Raw genomic sequence first — 20,883 nt, 5'->3', positions numbered from 1 at the left:
CCTTTTGTAAATAATAGTTTCCTTTTAGCATTAATATATATTAATTTTCCATGCAATTATTAGCAAAACTTATTCATAACCTGCACTGTTACTTTAAAATGCCCATTTCGGTTGGTCAGCCTTTCACTTCTCTTATTTATTTGTTCAGTTTCTAAGAATGGTATCCTTCATTATTAAACCTATTTGACCCTGATATGGATTTACTATATATATTTACTGACAGGATTTACTATACTTAATTCCTCCTGTTGATGGTCTATTTACACCACTAATGTTGAGGGATCAGTCCTTAATATGACATAAACTATCACATTTACTACATACCTCACTACCAAGTAAGTGTTCATTTGCTGAAAAAAGGTCAAACCAGTTTTCATTTTTCACTACTACAGGAACCTGAAAGAGAAGAGGTTTTAGTTGAAAGCCTGTAGCTATATTCACTGAAGAGAATAAAGGTCCACGAAAAATATATGAGCATAATATAGTACAAATGCTAGAAATGCCAGCCATCAGCTAAAAGGCTGCCAGACTTGCAAATTCCCTGACTGCTTCAATATTTCTTAATAGAAAAAAAAAATCTTTAAAACACAGAAGGTGTTGAAAATTTAAATTAATCATTGTTAAGTTGTATTGGGAACTTAGTTAACAAGTGATAATTAGAAAAAATTTTCTGTGTCTCAATGGACAAACATTAACGATAACAGATTTGCTCCTTTCACTGCACAACATTCAAATACAACTTTAAGTACAACCAAAAATGAAATTTAGGGGCTCAGTTTAGGGCTTAGTGGTTTTTAGTTCTTTTATGACAGACAAAATAACCATGTGTTGAATGAGGCAGTTTCTTTCATGACAAGTGGAAATGGCTGTTTGTGAAAGAAATACAGTAGAATATAATACACTACAGATGCTGAAAAATAGGATGGAAATGCGCTCACAGATCTGCAAGGAGAAGACTGTTTAGATCATATCTGGCTCTAGCAAGTCTCTCACTTTTATGATTATCAGATTCGCTCAAGATATTTTATTAAAAAGATGGTACAACATAGTTATTTTTCACTAACATACTAAAAGGCATTTTGAATCATTTGGCTCTAAGATACGTTGTCGTTTTGTAATTTTGTTTTTAAAAACAAAAACTAATCTTCAGGACCACTCCTGTTTCCAATAAAGTCACTGTGAATTTTGCCACAGTATTCAAAGTGAATTTATGTGTATAAATGTAACACAATAGTTTACAAAGATACAGACATCTGGGCCTAGTCACCATTAAAGTATAATACATGCTCATGATCTGCTTAACAAACAGACTGTCATTTTGATCTCTATTCATTTTATAATTTATCCATTGTCAAAAATCCTCTCAGAGCAATATGATTCACAAATGATTACACTCTAAACTTAACAACATTGCAATTAATGAAAAATATCAGTTTTGTGTAGCATCTGTCCAGTATATGGTGAATGCTGTTTTAATGACAATTTGTCTAGAACCAATGTCTCCTCTGAGAAAATATATGGAAAAATGGTTTGCTTTCTTGTAGTTTATTGTGTTTTTACGTATTCAAGCATCATTAAGTTGATTACTAGTAATCACTTGATGAAATGAGATTTTTATTAGATGCTTTACTATATGACTTCAAAAAATTTACTGCAGTGTATAGCAAGTGACAAGAGATTTGTGTTAATGTCATTGTTGCAATATGAAGAACATTTTTCTATAGTGAAAGATGAGTGGATAGTTCTAAAATAGACAAACAACATTTGTTCCTTCCCATTTGAGCCCTGGCTCTTCACTTTCTATCAGCTATGCAAATATTTTAAAGTTTCCTAAGAATGAGTTAAACAGTGGGTCGCATGTTCCTTACTACTTCAATCCCACAGAGTTCTCAAGAATCATTTGAAGAAACACATTCTATTTCAACAGCTGTTTCATCTCCACTTACTGCCAACTTAAAACTTCACACTGTATCATAAGGCACAACTGCATTTTTTTTCAAAGGGTGTCTCTTCACTAATGTGCTTTCTCCAAACAGTGTGTGTGTCAGATTATGTCAACAAGAGTTCAAGGCAAACATAACTATATTTTTAAAAAATAATCAGTAATTCAATTCTGACCTCAATCTTTAATGCTCCAATGAGAAACATATGCAATCTAGGCTAAAAATGACCTCATAAAATGACCAAGTGGGTATTCACCCATGAAAGCTTATGCTCCAAAAAGGTCTGATATGAATGTAGACTTCATCAGGACACTAACAGGGAAGCTAGTAAAAAAAAAAAAAAAAAAGCTATTGCCCGTGCTTACAACCAGAATGTTTGTTTATTTTAGGGCAATCTGGCAATAACAGATAGAAGGATTGCAGTGGAAGTCTTTGGAAACAAACAAAACCATTTTTATTTCTGCTCAGTTGCTTGAATCTTTTCTTACTACTTTACATATACTTGTTCACCATATCCTTTTCTGTTTCTGCCACATTTAACAATAACTACATCATTTTAACTGTTTTTCATCACTTGGTGTTTATGATCATTTTATTAATATCTACAGCATTTATAATAATTTTAGCAATTTGGCACTAAATTAAGGAGATTAAAACCAAAACAAGAAGAGTTGATCAAATACTAAACAAATTAAATGTAGTTGAAGGATTTTATATACATATAGCTTTATCTGTTTCTGGCTGCCATATCCTTTGCCCCAGTTCTTTAGCGACCACAACTCACTTTATGTATTTTGGCATCATTTATCATGCAATCTTTTGCTCTTGTGAATTTCCACCCCCACCCTCCCATTAAAAATTTAAACTTGAAACACACTTACTGCATATTTAATAAAAAATGAAACTGACAAGCTGACACAAGTAAAACTGACAAGACTGAAAAACTAGAGAGGCAGACAAAGTGCTTTAAGAAGCTTCAGATTTCAAATGGAATAAAAAGGGAAGAGGATAGTTTTAAATTTAAACAGCAGCAACAGATTTTCAGAGTTGAAGAGCATTTCACCTGTGACATGGCAAGCAGATTATTCATTTCTTGTTTTGGTTTCTATTTAAAAGCAGCTGAAAATTAAATAAAGGAGTTGTGCAGAAATAAAAAAACATTACTGGATATTAGCCAGCCAAATACTGTCAAAGATACAGACATGTTATGTAGGCAGTTCAAAGAAGTGGGATGTCTGAAGTGGGAGACCAAGGATGATAATATATCATGGGTATATTTGTAATCTTCAGATCTGCATGGAGGATTTCTACTTCAATGTTCTGCTCAAGTAAAACCACAGTCTGAACAGCACATGTGGGAGAATCAGGATCAGCCTTCTGGCCCCACTGATACTTTCCCAAAAACTTTTCGCATTCTTAAAAGGAAGAAAACAATACAGGGACTGTGGTCTCTGCAGAGAATCAAGAAGGCGTATCTCCCTGCAAGTTTAACGTACGGAGACCTGTAGGAAAAAAATTAGAGTTTTGTGAATTTACAAGAGCAGGCAAGTAGTTCTATTTATGCAGTTAACCCCTTCTGCTCACTGGTGACACAGCTGGACAGCACCTGAAACAGGGAGGTTCTTCTCTTCATGACTTTGCCCCTGTGCACCAGCTGTCCTGAGACAACTCTTTGTCCTGAAAATTTGAAAGACTGACAGACTGCATTTTTTCCTCAAATGTAACTTTCAATTTTTTTATGATCACATGGGTGCAATGCTCTGACGTGGGTTTCCTAAAACTTGCTAAATAAAAAGAAACCACTGTGCTGTTGTCTGGTAGCATGTGAGCCTTAGTACCCTGGTGGGATCATGCAATACAGGAAGTCATAGAATACAGAATTCCAGAAGACTGGAAAAGGAAAAATACTGTGTCAATCTATAAAAAGGGAAATAAGGACAACCCGGGGAATTACAGACCAGTCAGCTTAACTTCTATACCCGGAAAGATAATGGACCAAATAATTAAGCAATCAATTTGCAAACATCTACAAGATAATAAGATGATAAGTAACAGTCAGCATGGATTTGTCAAGAACAAATCGTGTCAAACTAACCTGATAGCTTTCTTTGAAAGGGTAACAAGCCTTGTGGATGTGGGGGAAACGGTAGACGTGGTATATCTTGACTTTAGTAAAGCTTTTGATATGGTCTTCTCATACACGAACTAGTGAAATACCTAGATGGAGTTACTATAAGGTGGGTGCATAACAGGTTGGAAAACCATTCCCAGACAGTAGTTATCAGTGCTTCACAGTGGGGTACGCAAAAATCAGTTCTGGGTCCAGTTCTGTTCAATATCTTCAGCAATGATTTAGATAATAACATAGAGAGTACACTTATAAAGTTTTCAGATCTTACCAAGCTGGGAGGGGTTGCAAGTGCTTTGAAGGATAGGATTAAAATTCCAAATGATCTGGACAAACTGGAGAAATGGTCTGAAGTAAATAGGATGAAATTCAATAAGGACAAATGTGAAGTACTCCATTTAGGAAGGAACAATCAGTTGCACACATACAAAATGGGAAATGACTGCCTAGGAAAGAGTACTGTGGAAAGGAATCTGGGGGTCATAGTGGACCACAAGCTAAATATGAGTGTAATGCTGTTGCAAAAAAAGTGAACATCATTCTGGGATGTATTAGTAGGAGTGTTGTAAGCAAAACATGAAAAGTAATTCTTCCAATCTACTGATTAGGCCTCAGCTGAAGTATTAGAGTCCAGTTCTGGGCACCACATTTCAGAAAAGATGTGGACAAATTGGAGAAAATCCAGAAAAGAGCAACAAAAATTATTAAAGGTCTAGAAAACATGACCTATGAGGGAAGATTGAAAAAATTGGATTTGTTAGTCTGGAACAGAGAAGACTGAGGGGGGACATGATAACCGTTTTCAAGTACATAAAAGGTTATTACAAGGAGGAGGAAGAAGAATTGTTCTTCTTAATCTCTGAGGATAGGGCAGGAAGCAATGGGCTTAAATTGCAGAAAGGGAGGTTAGGTTGGACATTAGGAAAAACTTCCTTAATGGTCAGGGTGGTTAAGCAAGCACTGGAATAAATTGCCTAGGGAGGTTGTGGAATCTCCATCAGTGGAGACTTTTAAGAGCAGGTTAGACAAACTCCTGTCAATGGTCTAGATAATACTTAGTCCTGCCATGAGTACAGGGGACTGGACTAGATGACCTCTCAAGGTCCCTTCCAGTCCTCTGATTAAGTTCTAACATATTTCATCTGTCTCATAAGCCATTCTCTGTTTATTGTCTGGTGGAGGCACCTCATGCTGACTTTGAGGTACCTGTCTCCAGAATGTCTGCAGCTGACAAGTCTAGAAAAGAGTGAGGGAGGCTTACAGTTCCTTCATTGTAAATTTCTTGTTTTATTTAATTGAGGAAAGGTAACATATGTCTCTTCTAGATTAGTAGTTGTCTCTTCCCTTGCAAGGACATGCCAAGCATTTGCAATCCATTACCCTAGTTGTGGCAAGTTTGAATTCTACCACTCTGCTGTTATAACAATTGTGGCTGCTGCTAACACTGCAGTCATCAATTAAATTTCAATGTAGTTTTATCATGAGAACAAGCAATGCATATAAAAAGACAATACAATTGGTTTCATTGGGGCAACTCAGGGAGAAAGGTGGAAGAATATGACCCATACTTTTTTTGAGATGCTGTTGAGAATAAGTAGCATACACAAACTTTTGGAGTTTTTGCCATATGAAATGCGCTTGTCAGAAAAATAGGAAATCAATTTTTAACCTAAAGTCTACATCACTATAAGATCTTGTAACTACTCTTCTGTAAAGTTAAAATACATGCTTCTTACCTTATTAGTTAAAAATTCATGTGGACGTTTCCAGGAATTCACTTTTAAGGAAGGTGGCAATTCAATCTTCCCTTCGGGGTCCTCAAAGACATGCTATATAAAATATACATGTACAAAAATTTAAGTTTGTATTTACTATACCACTGGATCATCAAGATTTAAAATGCTTCAATGTTCATGATTAAGGCTTAGATGCTGTCATGCAAATTTTTAGTAAAAGTCGCCAGTGACCTGTCCGTAATAAAGAAAAATTCACGGAAGCCCATAACCTATCTGTGACTTTTACTAAAAATATGTATGACAAAATGGTGAGCTGCAGGCTCACCACATCACCTAGGGGAGCATGGCTTGGAGGCGCAGGGTCACCCCACTGCTGGTGGCTCCAAGCCCTGGGGCGCCTGTGGCCACCCATGGTGGCTCTGAGCTCCAGCTAGGGTACCCCTGGCCACCCATGGCAGATCTGTGCTCCGGGGCGCCCACAGTGGCTGGGGCTTCCCAGGAGCCCTGTTGCCCGCAGTGCTTGGGAGTTTGGGGTCTCTCCGCCACCTCGGAGCTCCAGGCACCCCTGTCTCCTCCCCGGCTGGGAGCTGCCTGCAGGGCATCCCTGCCTCCCTCTGTGACTGGGAGCTCAGGCCCTCACAGTTCCCAGCTGCCAGGGGACAGGTGCTGGGGGCTCAAGTCACAGAGGTTCCGTGATTTCCATGTCCTCCCTGACAAAATCGTAGCCCTATTCATAATTATTCACTGGGAAGAAAAATCACACATTATGGCACAGTGAAGAGAAAAGATGGTTACTTACCAATAAGTAGAGTTCTCAGAATATACTGTGTCTGAAAAATCCATAGTCAAGCACATTAGGTGCTTGATGTAAGTAGGAGAAGGATACTCAACCTGTGTTGTTTTTACTACCAGAGTAAAATGTGAACAGGTCTCCCATTTCTTTCTGGAGCCTAAGACTTTCGAGTCTTCTATCACCTCCCATTCAAGCCAATTATTTGGAATCCCTATTCTTTTTCATCTTCCGGGAAGGCTGCCTGAAGGACTCTGTTTGGGCTACTTATTCTGGGAGTAAAGACCACACAGTCTGAGATACCTCAAAAAGAAAAGGAGTACTTGTGGCATCTTAGAGACTAACAAATTAACAAACTAACAAATACCTCAGACAGCACCATTCTCTCAGTAATTTTTAAGCACTTAAAATGCTGATTCAGAAAGAACATTTTCATCTTACAACACTCTCATTGCTCAAAGGCCAACTGCTTCTTCAGATCTGCCATGAGTACGTGGGATTGGAAGGGACCTCCTGGGTCATTGAGTTGAGTCTCCTGCTGTCAAAGGCAATCCCCATCATATAATCCCATTCTTAAGATTGTCAAGATCCATCTTAAAACTAGTTGAGTGAATCCTACGCTAATATAAAACTATTTTAATAACCCTAAACCCAAAGTTTTCTACCTGGGAAGCCTAAAGTTAGACCCCTAAATCCATATTTAGACAGGAAATTAAACTTGGGACTGTGCATCTACAACTCTCACTGCAGTCAATCTGAGCTATGAGTGCTCAGCATCTGGACATCAGGCTGCTAAATCAGGTATCTGGATACAGATGTAGGGGCTGAAAGTTAAGTCACTGAAGTTTAAAACTTTGGCCACCTAATGAACAAGTAACATCTAAGAACAAACAAACCCAGGAAGTTTGGATAAATTAATTGTGCAGTTGAGGATGTGGAAAAGATTCTGAGACTGCTCACACTGGTGGAAAGAGAGGTACTGATGATAGGTACATGGATACGAATATCTGCCGCTGGAATGTTACATCAGCGGGTAGATATACAGGTTGTGATACTATTGTCACCAATGTGACACAAATGTGATAAATCTTGTAAAAAGTATGCCTTGTAAAGTATCATTAGAAAAATTATAATCTGCTAAATATTATTATCCTATTGAAATGTGTGCATTTCCATTGTGTGTGAAGTTATAAAATGTGACTGTATACTTGTTACTAAACATGTTGTGTTCCTGGGTAACACCCACAAGACAGATTTACATCAAGACTCTCCAGTCCTATGTTGATGGGCCATTAAGGAGAATTAACTATTCTAGTCAGCCCCTCCTTAGGATGCCTCAGAGAGCATATGGACAATGGAGGCCCAATGACTCAGCAGGGCAAGTAGAACATGTGATCATGTTCAAACAAACTCCCTGTTTGAGCCAATATTTTTCCATGCACATGGACTGGGAATATAAACTGGAGACTGTGACATCACCTTCTTGCCTCATTCCTGTTCCACATCTCTGAACTGTGATTTCTAACAAAAGGGACCAGAGCTTTGAACAATGGACTGAGGACTCCAATCTTTTGGATGTACCAGAGAGACTTGCTGCAAGCTAGCAGACTTAACATCACTGCTATTATCTGATCTACAGACTCTGAAATCAGCTGTAATGTATATGATTCACTTTAAACCATTTAATAATTCTTGTCTCTCTTTTTTATATTAATAACCTTTTAGTTTTAGCTTACTAAAGGATTGGCTACCAGCATCATATTTGGTGAAATCCTGAAGTATATTTTGACCTGAGGTAAGTGGCTAGCTTCCTGGAGCTGGAAGAACCTAATATACGTGATAATCATTTATCACAGAAGTCTGGTTTTTTTGGGTGGTGCATGAGGGGTTAAAGGACCTGACAGAGACTGTCTGTGGCTTCATAATAACTAGTATAGTATTTTGGAAGCACAAATCTGTTACTTGCTTGGTGAAGTCTTATGATAGAGTACACGACCAGTCGGGGGTATATGCCCTGTATTCTGGCAGTCTGGCCTGAGACTGGCACTCTTACCTGTGTCCCGTACCAGGTAGCATGACAAAGACACTACCTAATGGCTAAGCCATTTTGACATATTTCAAGGACTGCAAGCTACTACAGTGTAAACTGCAGAGACAGTTTCAGGGAGGGAAGACTATGGTGTCTTAAATAATTATCAATTAAGGAAAGACATTAGAAAAGCATGAAAACTCATTACTCTGTTTTTCTTTTGCTTAGAAGCTCGATTTTATCAATTTCTTCAATGTAGTAGTCTGTGCCTTAAAACTGGAACAGTAATACGAGAGAAGTAGAAAAGCTTCTAGGGAATACAGACCTTTTCAGATGTGGTTACTGGTCTGAACGCTTAAATGAAGCCTAGCAGGCTACTGACAGATTGACCACTGGATACTGTAGTTACTTGTTTGACCAAGTTAGCATAGAGTTCCACAGTGACGGCAAAATTCCGTTTTCAGATGTGGATATAGCTTACAGTGAATTTAACCATATGCAAATATAAAGGGAGAATTTGGATCTTAAAGATTTGGTTCACAAAAATGGAGGATGGCCTCACATTATGTGAGGGATCAAATGAGAAAAAATGAAATATGCCTCTCCCTCTGGACAATCAATGTTCACAGGCAGTCACAGAAGTACTTCTAAGAGAAAGTTATCATCGCGTGGGATGTGTTTTACCAGCGACCGAAAACTTTTAACATCCTTCTTTCCACATCACGTATATGAAAGAAGCAATGTGTAATGCAGCTTGATGCTAGAGGTCTGAACAGTCTAAGAAATACACTGAAAGATGCTTAAAGGAGAAAGATTTTCAATTATAAATATTTGTATGTATTACTTATATTACAATAGTGTCTGATGCTCCCAACCAAGATTATTATTAATTATTATTATAAATCTATTTTTTCTCAGTTTTATTAACCCCTGGCTTGTAAATCAGAGCCAAAAACTGACCCACTTGTATGTGGAAGTACAAGGCACATACATTCTTATTGCCACATAATGTGGCTCCACAGCTGGCATATCCACCAGAGCTCAATCAAGATCAATAGAGCTAGAGTCAAATTAGCTCTATGTCCCCTTTGCATACCCTGCCCCTCTCTGCCCACAGCACTAGTATTGGAGAGGCTGATTTAGAAGTAAGGCAATTTGTAATTGCCACACAGAAGAGAAAGGGTGGGACTAGGTCCCAAACTGGTATCACCCCATAAGTAAACAGTATTGAAGGGGAACTCCCTCCTCCCCATCCCATAACCACAAAAGGGGCAGTGCTGGGAAGCCATAAAGCAATATTTTAAATCTAATAATTTATGCAACAGTCTTTATAATCCCTGTAAAGAAACAATATATTAGTTGACCCATTAGGTAAGGGTAATGAGAACAACAAGTAATTATTAACTCAAAGTATGGCCATTAACAAATATTTAAGACTATAAAATTTGTGCAATACATAGGGAATGATGAGCCCCCTAGTAAAGCCTATTTTTCTGTGTTTTATACAAGCATAATTAATACATATTTTTCCAGTGTTGTTTATACTTTTACAAAGGGCCGTACAGATTGTCTGAAAATGTAAAAGCAATGTGTTTGCTCCCACAAGAAGCAGCAGTTTTAATTATGATCTGAAACATTTCAGCTTTATTTAGTTTGACAACACAAACTACGTAGAAAAATTAATGTCTTCCTTTTTAAAATTTGAATGAAAAGAGGCAAAATACATTTAGCTTAAGACTGGACTTGATCTTGTAGGCATCCACTTAAACTTAGGCAAAAATTTAAAAGATGTGCTGGAGAAATTAATATGTTTATCAGACACAAATTATTAGAATCATAGAATCATAGAATATCAGGGTTGGAAGGGACCTCAGGAGATTTTTCTGAAGTTAAAGCAAAGCATACTCTATTAAATATATGTAGACAAATTAAGCTGAAAAAAAAAGTGTCATATTCAACTTACTAAAACAGGACTCTTTCCAGTTTTATCTCTCTCTTTTCCAACTTTTCCTGCATCCCACTTTTCTGAATTGATATCTGCTTCGTTCCATTCTGGCCAAATGGGAAATTTCCCTTTCTTCAATTCATTAGCAGCACCCACACTGGGTAACACAGCAGCTGTCCTGGAAAGCAACCAACAACCAATTTCAAATGAAGATTACATCAGAGAAGAAATAAAATGTGTACAATAGAAAGATTTTCACAAGGTAATACATTATCTTATCTGATTGTTTCAATTTAACTTAATTAAAAAGTTTAGTGCTACTAATTACAATACCTTTCCTTTCTGAATTCAGAAAAGGCAATATCAAAAGGTCTTTAAAACCACGATTTTGGGTATCAGAGTAGCAGCCGTGTTAGTCTGTATTCGCAAAAAGAAAAGGAGTACTTGTGGCACCTTAGAGACTAACAAATTTATTAGAGCATAAGCTTTCGTGAGCTACAGCTCACTTCATCGGATGCATTTGGTGGAAAAAACAGAGGAGAGATTTATATACACACACACAGAGAACATGAAACAATGGGTTTATCATACACACTGTAAGGAGAGTGATCACTTAAGATAAGCCATCACCAGCAGCAGGGGGGGGAAAGGAGGAAAACCTTTCATGGTGACAAGCAAGGTAGGCTAATTCCAGCAGTTAACAAGAATATCAGAGGAACAGTGGGGGGTGGGGTGGGAGGGAGAAATACCATGGGGAAATAGTTTTACTTTGTGTAATGACTCATCCATTCCCAGTCTCTATTCAAGCCTAAGTTAATTGTATCCAGTTTGCAAATTAATTCCAATTCAGCAGTCTCTCGTTGGAGTCTGTTTTTGAAGCTTTTTTGTTGAAGTATAGCCACTCTTAGGTCTGTGATCGAGTGACCAGAGAGATTGAAGTGTTCTCCAACTGGTTTTTGAATGTTATAATTCTTGACGTCTGATTTGTGTCCATTCATTCTTTTACATAGAGACTGTCCAGTTTGGCCAATGTACATGGCAGAGGGGCATTGCTGGCACATGATGGCATATATAACATTGGTAGATGCGCAGGTGAACGAGCCTCTGATAGTGTGGCTGATGTGATTAGGCCCTATGATAGTGTCCCCTGAATAGATATGTGGACAGAGTTGGCAATGAGCTTTGTTGCAAGGATAGGTTCCTGGGTTAGTGGTTCTGTTGTGTGGTGTGTGGTTGCTGGTGAGTATTTGCTTCAGATTGGGGGGCTGTCTGTAAGCAAGGACTGGCCTGTCTCCCAAGATCTGTGAGTCCTACAAAGCATTTGAGCACATGCCATTTTAAAGTACATTAGTATTACCACTACTAAATGAAGTATGAAATGGAGCCTGCCAGTGACACAAGGTATTGAGCTACAGCATGGGTGGGATCCCTAATTGTGCTAAACCCAGCACAGTGACCCTGCTGTGTGGATCCCTAGTCTTGCCTGATATGGAGAGATTCATATACCTGGCAGAAATAGTTCATATGCACGCAGCTCCACAGGAGTATGCAGAGTAAAAGGACATGATGATGACTGGAATCAGGACATGGCACCTCCTCCCCTATGGATGTGTGATCCACAAGTGAAGGGGTACACGTGAAAGATGACCTCCACAAATTCCTTTAAACCTATTTGTTGCAAGCATAGGAGCAGCCTATGAAACCGGAACCAGGCAGGGACCTGCTGAAACCTGGCAGCTGCACCACAAGCACCCTGGCCCCAAACATTGAGCACCAAGGCCCCAAACACCTTGCTGAAGAAGAGGCACGTCTGAAGTGTGGACAGCCTACCTCAGTCAGCCAGAAATGTGACCTGAGACAGAATCCGTCTCCTTGCATTGTTCTAGAGCCATGTGCTCCTCTGTAATGAGTTCACTGCATCTCCGTGGGGGCTTGTATCCTGCACATGGACAGGCTTGAGATCATGTGACGTGCAGGGTGCTCCACACAGGGCTCCACTTGCTCAGCAATGCTGTGAGAGCTGCACAGCAGCAGAATCAAGATCTCAGAGAAGGGCTTTTATATTTCCAGAAGCTTTCAAATAAAGTATATCTTATTTAAATAACCCTTCTAGCTCATAGGGGTTTTTAATATATAATTTCTCAACATTTTTCTAATTCTGATGATGTGGGTTTAAAAAAAGACCAGGCCCCTTCCTTACAACACATTCCTTCTATCTCCTATGAGCAGCAACAGAGGACCTAGAGCTGTATGTCTGCAGACTCAGGACAACAACACTGTTTTGGTTTACACTTGGAAAGTTATCTTCAAAACCATTATTGTCACTGTTTTGTGTGTGTGTGTGTGTGTGGTATTGGGGGGTTTTTTTGTTTTTGTTTTTTTTAAGATGAAAGCTGACATTCAGCAGAAACTGAAAATTGCAGGGGCACATATTTGCAAGGGAAATCTTCCCACTTGCTATGGATGAGTGGACTTTTCAAATCCTGGAATGGGTCATATATTATATTGTGTGTGTATTTATACTGCTGTGCAAATAATCAATAATAGTATATAAAACAATCAAATTTTGAATTTCAGATCTATAATTTCTTCCTGGGATTCTGGTGACTATACAAACCACAACAAGAAAAGGAGTACTTGTAGCACCTTAGAGACTAACTACATTTGTGAGTCTCTAAGGTACCACAAGTACTCCTTTTCTTTTTGCGAATACAGACTAACACGGCTGCTACTCTGAAACCTATACAAACCACTTAAGTGTTTCCTTTTGTGATTTATTGTATCTCCAGGGCCACTCAACAGATGTGACATTTTAGATAATCTGATCATAGCTCCATGATTCAAAGTTTTGTTTTGTATTTTTAATTCGATGGTACATGTTAGTGCCTGAATTTTTAGTATAGTGAGCATCTAATTAATTATGCCCCAACTCTAATCACATAAATTCTTACTGCACAAATAAGTATTCTTGGAGTATTAGTAGGTGACATCCTTTTACCGTTAAACTCTTTACTCTTACCTTCTTATTAGCTGAAAGAACAAAGTGATGTTAAAACTAATGATCCTTCACTGTTTAATCAAATACTACACTGATACATATTACTAGTAACTCTTCCTGGGTGTTAAATTATAAAAATGCAGTAAAATCCATATATGTATTCTGCTCTGTATATTATGAGTTATAGCCCAAGCAATCTTCACAAACTGGAAGATAGATGTATTCTCTGGGGTGAATCTTCACTTTTCTCTGCTATCTCTATCAAATATAAAAAGCCTCAGGCATCTCCTCTAAGATATTTGATCTTTCATTAACAGGATCATTTTCTCTACCGCATCTTCTTAACAGAATGTCAAAAGATATTCCATTCTATATTTAATAGTACATAGAGTGCAAGCACAGACATGCAGATACTTAGCAGAATTTTAGTGAATTACCAGAGAGTTACCCCACTTTCAGTTTCTTTACTGAGTTTGCTGTACATGCATATATGCACAACAGTGAAGAACAACAGAATGCCAGCTCTATTAGATGTTTCAGTATTCATGATGTTCATTATTTTTGCTCCTTTCAAAATTGATCTAGGCGAGGTCTACACCTAAAAATGACAATGACCTAGCTATGTAGCTCAGGCCTGTGAAAGATATCAAACCCTGTGTTACATAGCTAAGTCGCTCTAAACCCCCTGCATAGACATAGCTAGGTTGACAGAAGAATTTTTCTGTTGATTTAGCTGCCATCTCTCAAAGAGGTGGATTAACTATATCGGCTGTTCTCAAACTGTGAGGCAGACCTCTCAAGGGAAGCATAGGAATGTGTTAAGGGAGGCGCAAGCTGTGTGCCCTTTCCCTCCCCCCCCAAAGAGCTCCGGCTGTCAGCCCCAGATAGCTGGGGCTCATGCAGAAGGGCCGTGCACATCCAGGAGGCACGGATAAAGGGAACAGCCAGAGCACCACCACTCAGGCTCTCCTTCCCCCTGCCCCTCAATCTCTCATTGGGAAGGAGCCCAGGCTCAGGCCCTCCACCCCCACCTGCCCAATCCCTCACCTGGAGGTGGTGGTGCTCCAGCTGTCAGCCCGGGGTGGCAGCAGCAGTGCAGAAGTAAGGGTGGCAATGAGGAGCTAAGTCCTCTGTGAAAAGTGATATTCATCAATATCACTTTTCACATTGCCACCCTTACTTCTGCGCTGCTGCTGGCATGGCACTGCCTTCAGAGCTGGGCACGTGGCCAGCAGCCCCTGCTCTCTGCTCTGCCTTCAGAGCTGGGTGGGGGTATATGTACTGGGGGAGGTATTAAATGACTACACACACACCAAGAAGGGGTGCTCAATCAAATACGTTTGAGAACCACTGATTTCCATCAGCGTAGGAAGCATCTGTGCTACAGCGGCACAGCTACAGCACCACGGCTGTGCCACTACTATGCAAACATACCCCTAAACAACTCCTTTGCATAGCAAGGTATCACCACAACACCCCCCCCCTTTTAGCTAGAGGTGGCATTTCAGCTGCTGTGCCTCAGTTTCACCCCTCTATCCTTTGGCCTACTGCAGGCATAGGACTGTCCTGGTGCTCCATCCAGACTAATTTTACCAAAGTCTTAAAATTACGTATACAAAAACCAAACCTTCAGCCTAGCTCGGCTCAGCTGACACCCAGTCCATCACAGGCGTACTTTTGACCATCCTTCTGTGCCTTAGCCCACCCCATGATCTTAGGGTTGGCCCACTCCTTCCCTTACTCAGGAGTTCAGGGAGACTCCAGCTAAGCCTCTAGCCCACCCCTGGCGAAGCTTATCTGGCCTTTCTCCTTTTCAGATTTCCTTCAGGCTTCTTCCCAGAGAGAGTATCTCTATTCAGCCTCCTCCTACAACTGGCCTCACCCAGCTCCTTATGGACTACAAGCCCTGTCCTAACCCAGCTGGGCTTTATTTCTAATTAGTCCAAGTGCAAGCAGACATTCACAAACAGTTTTGGTGGGAATGATGGCTGGGTTGCTTCTCTCCCTTGTAAACATTTTTATTTGGTTCATTTCCTTTCTTTGGCTTTTGCGTAGCGAGCTAAATTTGAGAAAGGACATACAACCTTTTCCCCGCTGTAAAATAGGTCTCCTTTATTTTTGGCCACTTGTAACATACAGAAAGGACAAACAGGTCTAACAGTACATTAGTGATGCCTACACTTTCTCCTTAACGGCTTCACATAAGGATCCTGCTAGAGCCTTCAGTGTATACAAGAGCCTTGTGCACATCCATACTTGCTACCAAATCTTCCCCATGAATCCCATAAATTCCAATAGATCCATTTATTCTTCATTAGTGTTTATCAAGATTGTCAGTTTCTGCAAATACCTTACCACCTTTTTTACTCTTTTCCCTAAATCCCTATCATTCTTTAGACACACGTTGCAAAGAGCCTACTTTCTTTGCAGATCTCAACTGTTTAATTTTTTCAGCTTTTCTCTTTAATCCTTCATCATCCTTCATGTAACCAATCATTTTCTAGCAAGCTTGCTACTTTAGTTTCTAAATTTGTTAAGGCTTTCTTCATATCATCCATTTTATGGCAAGTAAGTGGTAAAAAGGATTTCACTCTTTCCTTATGATATCATGATATCAGCCTGGGGAAAACAATTGAAATGAGCCAGATGACTGATTCAGCAGTGCAAAGCCTGAGCTCTGAGACCAGATTCCTGCCATTTAAATAAGCCAGTCCTCTTGATTTGGGTATTCTTATGACTAATGTCTGAGACACACAGAAATAAGAGAGTCTGGAGTTCACTTCCTACTCCTCAGTGACATGCTACATTAGCCATTGCTTATCTTCTCAGTGGCAGTTTATCTACTTAGTGACTGGCATTGCTGGCACATGGCTCCATCCAAATACACCTTTTGTGCATTTGTGTAAAAGCTTGTACAAAAAGACACAACATGAACCATGAACTCAACCATACAATCCCAATGGAAGATAAGATATGGGCTATATTAGCAGCTTCTCTCATTGTCTCCTGGGCAGCGTTTCCAGTCTGGGAATTGACTTGGTAACTGAAAGCCAAAACTTCGTTAACACAGAATTAAGATTGCCCGGGGTGCCTTGTGATCTTCCAGAATGTTAAATTCAGCTACATTCAAACCTCTGAAAATCAGAAAGTGAACAGATATGGTAAAGCAAACAAACTTCTGAAAACGAGGAAATACATTATTAAGGTACAGGCCACACCCATAATGGAGCTTTAAATGTTTCCCTACAGCTGTCAATAGCCACTGAGAATAGTTCAGTGAGAGAGAGTGCCATAAATAGACATGAAGAATGACTAAGAGAATGTGCCATTTATACATATTTGATTTGTTGCATTTTTCTGCATGCACTTCAGCTGTTAGGTGTAGCTATACTGAATGGTGATGTGATTAATTGGAGCAAGTTGGAAACACTGTCACTCAGGTCTGAGGAAAAGTGCATGCATATGTTGGGGATCAGATATGCCTCATTTCAGTGCTAAATTCTGTAGGCTGTGTCAACAGTGGTGCATAAGGGTCTTCTTGCCATAGCATTGTCAGCAGTCTGGTGTCATGTATGACAATGATCTCCAGAGTACAGTGAAGGGCAAGTAAAGGCAATCCTCAAGGCAAAGGCAAATCTAAAATCAAGTTTTGCGTAAGCAAACAAAAGGTGTTAGATTTTGTCCTACAGTGCTTATGTGCTCTGTTTCCCGAATTTTCTGTAGTATCCATAAGGGAAGATCCCACGAGCCCCAACGCCCCGCCCCTCCAGCTGAAACCAAGAGTGGAGCCCTGTGGAGCCTGAACCCTGGCATCCCTATCCCGCTCCCGAGACAGAAGCTGGGAACTGAGCCACAGCACTGAAGTCCCAAACTCCAGCACCCCCTGTGAGGCTGAAACCAGGAGCAGAGCTGCAGGGCTGAACCCCTGAGCCCCAGCGCTCCCCCAAGATCTAAAGCCCTGAGCCCTGCTGCTCCCGAGGGTCAGAAATCCTGACCCCACCCCACCGGGAGCCCTGACCCTCCCAAATCATAAAATGTTATGATTTTGTTTTATATGTAGCTATTTGTTTCCAATACTTGTGATTACTTCAATCTCTGCTTTTTAAAATAAACTTATACTTGATTTCACTATAAACATATCTAAGTGCTGTGTGTTCAGTGGAGCAATGATCTGAGTAAGTGGAACTGGTAAGCTGGAGTGTACTGTTCCTTTGGAAGCAACAAATGTGTGAATATTGAGAGTGTCTGGTAGACCAGGGGCTAGAGACTCCAGGTAGTTTCTTGGAAGCAGTATGGAGTTGGAGTAGGAGTATGACTATTGCTAACCTGTAGAGCAGGGTCTGCATAGGCCAAGAGGCCTATGTGTTGCCCGTGGCCAGAAGAGTTGGGGAGCTGACCCTGAGCAAGCACAGACAAGCTTCCTCACACTAAGGTCAGGTGGTAGCTTGCTGCCTCGCAGCCTTGAGTGCTCCTGGGAAGTATCAGAGCCAGGCACCAGAAGTGAGAGCAGGGAGCCTGTCTGTCCTGGGCTCTCAATGAGTCCCCAGCTGGCACCCAGGCAATGTAGAGGAGGAAGCTATCTGACTCAAATGCAGAAGGCACAAGAGCTGGATTGGAGAGCAGAGAGGGAAAGGAGTAGATTGGGACAAGGAACCTGGTGAGACTGAGAGAAGAGGGTGAGGGGGAGAGACAGATCAGATGATGAGTTGGAAGGAGGTAATTCGGACTGGCTGGGCAAGAAGACAGGGACTGGAATGAGAAGCCTGAGGAGTGGAGACTGGGACTGGGAAAGAAGCGGGGATAGGGAAAAATAGAACGGGGACAGGGACTTGGTGGAGGCAATGAGCAGAAGGGGTCAAGCTTGAGGTTAACTGTGGCTACTAAAGCACATTTCTCTCCAAAGCTTTGGATGGAACTCAAGATTCTCAAGTCTCACTATTCCTCTTTTGTCACCAAATGTATGTGAACCCTGCTGGCAAAGTGTGTCACATCTCCCTCTAGTGGCTGGTCAACTCAGAGCATGACAACCTACTACTACTAGTGGTTACACCATCAGCTCTAGTGGCAGATGTCTGTCCTTGCTTCATTCAGTGTACAGGAGGAACCTGCTCTTAAAATGAATCATGGTTGTGTTGTGAATTAGGCTGTTGTCTGTAAGACAACTGTCTCATTTATTGCAGAAATTGGAAAGTCTGTAGTAAAGGAGATAGGGGATTGCAGGAAAAGAATCACAGACTGGAAGGGACCTCGAGATGTCTTCTAAAGGCAGGACTTTTATCTTTTTAGACTATCCCTGACAGGTGTTTGTCTATCCCGCTCTTAAAAACCTCAAATGATAAAGATTCCACAACCTCCCTAGGCAATTTATTCCAGTGTTTAACTACCCTGACAGCTAGGAAGTTTTTCCTAATGTCCAACTTAAACCTCCCTTGCTGCAATTTAAGCCCATTTCTTCTTGTCCTATACTCAGAGGTTAAGAAAAACAATTCTTCTCCCGCATCTTTGTAATAGCCTTTTACGTACTTGAAAGCTGTTATGTTCCCCCTCAGTCATCTCTTTTCCAGAGACAAACCCATTTTCAGTCTTCCCTCATTCATCATGATTTCTAAACCTTTAATCTTTTTTGTTGCTCTTCTCTGTACTTTTTCCAATTTGTCCACATTTTTCCTGAAATGTGGCACCAGAACTGGACACAATACTCCAGTTGAGGCCTTATCCAAGAACTTGTTGGATAATCTGTGCCCTGCTGTGTTATTTTCCTAACAGATGTTTGGGTAGTTGAAGTCCCCATCACCACCAAGTCCTGTGCTTTGGATGATTTTGTTAGTGGTTTAAAAAAAAAAAAAGCCTCATCCATCTCTTCATCCTGATTAGGTCGTCTGCAGCAGACCCCTACCATGACATCACTTTGTTTTTACCCCTTTTATCCTCACCCAGAGACTTTCAACAAGTCTGTCTCCTATTCAATCTCAATTTCAGTCTAAGTGTATATATCTTTGATATATAAGGAAAGACGATAGCCTCATTGTTGAATACTGCCCTGGAGGATTGGATTCTGTCTCTGCCTCTGCTACAGGGCAACAACATATATGGAGAAATATAAAATGCTACATATGTGCATTAACTATTGTTAAGGCTACGATTTAGTCACGGAGGTCACAGAAGTCATAGAATCCGTGACTTCCAGTGACCTCCATGACTTCAGCCTGAGTGGTCAGGAGCTGAAGAGTCCCCTACTGCCCACGAGGGTAGGAAGCTGCAGGGTATCCCCTCCCTCTCCACGCTTCTGGTGGCTCCCAGCCACGTACCCTGCAGCTCCCATCGACTGCAAGCGGCAGGGAACCCTACGAGCCCCTGACCACTGCAGGCAGCAGGGGAACCCCCGAACTCCCAGCTGCTGCAGCCCCCCGAGCAGTGGGGGACCCCCAGAGCTGCAGGCAGCAGAGGTACGTTGGAGCTCCCATCTGCTGAAGGTGGCTCCTAGCCCCTGCACAGCTGCCCCACTTCAGGCAGTGTGGGGACCTGCAGATCCCCATTTTGTCAGGGATATTTTTAGTAAAAGTCACAGACAGGTCACGGCTTCTGTGAATTTTTGTTTTTTGCCCGTGACCTGTATGTAACTTTTACTAAAAATATCTGTAACGAAATCTTAACCTTAACTATTGTAGAAAAAATAAGAGATTGAAAGTAGGAGATAACATAACATTTAGTAGCCAAATGTTCACTATATTCAGATCTGTAAAATAATGACATTTCTAAAATGAGAGACTAAACGCATAAAAGCAAAATCTCCGTCTTGCATCATCAAGGGAATTCAGTCAGTTTAGCACACTGGCACATTGATCTGGTTATAAATGGCATTCCCACCATCTGCAACATACTTTGTTTACAACCAAGTGGCACTCTAAGACATGTGAAATTCTTTCCTGCCTTTGAAAACATAATTCTTAAAAGCAAAACTCTACTGATCATTGCAAGCAAGGGACAAACACTTCAGCAGCAATAGGATATAAACTGTTTTGGAAGTAAGTTTTTTACCTCTAAAGGTAAAAAAGATACCATCTTTCTTGTGTTCCTGGTATGAGACAGGATAGAACTCCCCACCTCAAAGATTTTTCACCTTCAGAGATTAGCAGTTGTAGTGTTGATGACAGATGCTCTTGCTGGTCTGCACATACTACAAATTCCACTACCACCTTTTGAACCTAAGGGCTTGTCTACATGGGCACTTTACAGCGCTGCAACTTTCTTGTTCATGGGGTGTGAAAAAACATCCCTCTGAGTGCAGCAAATTTCAGCACTGTAAAGCGCCAG

The 20,883-nt window shown here is 40.5% G+C and overlaps 1 protein-coding gene across 1 annotated transcript in view; it reads right to left on the bottom strand.

Annotated features, from left to right (window-relative positions):
* Positions 1-20,883, bottom strand: part of ADGB (androglobin) — a 228,747-nt gene that overhangs the window by 190,092 nt on the left and 17,772 nt on the right. The window contains exons 2-4 of the mRNA XM_038395342.2: positions 10,590-10,749; positions 5,808-5,900; positions 325-396 (exon numbers count right to left, since the gene is read on the bottom strand). Of these exons, the coding sequence (XP_038251270.1) occupies positions 325-396; positions 5,808-5,900; positions 10,590-10,749 (325 nt within the window). The remainder of the gene's footprint in view (positions 1-324; positions 397-5,807; positions 5,901-10,589; positions 10,750-20,883) is intronic.

This window comes from Dermochelys coriacea, chromosome 3 (genome assembly GCF_009764565.3).
Source record: "Dermochelys coriacea isolate rDerCor1 chromosome 3, rDerCor1.pri.v4, whole genome shotgun sequence".
Lineage (NCBI taxonomy): Eukaryota > Metazoa > Chordata > Testudines > Dermochelyidae > Dermochelys > Dermochelys coriacea.
Note: the sequence above shows the minus strand (reverse complement) of the source record. Positions and strands in the feature narration are given on the sequence as shown.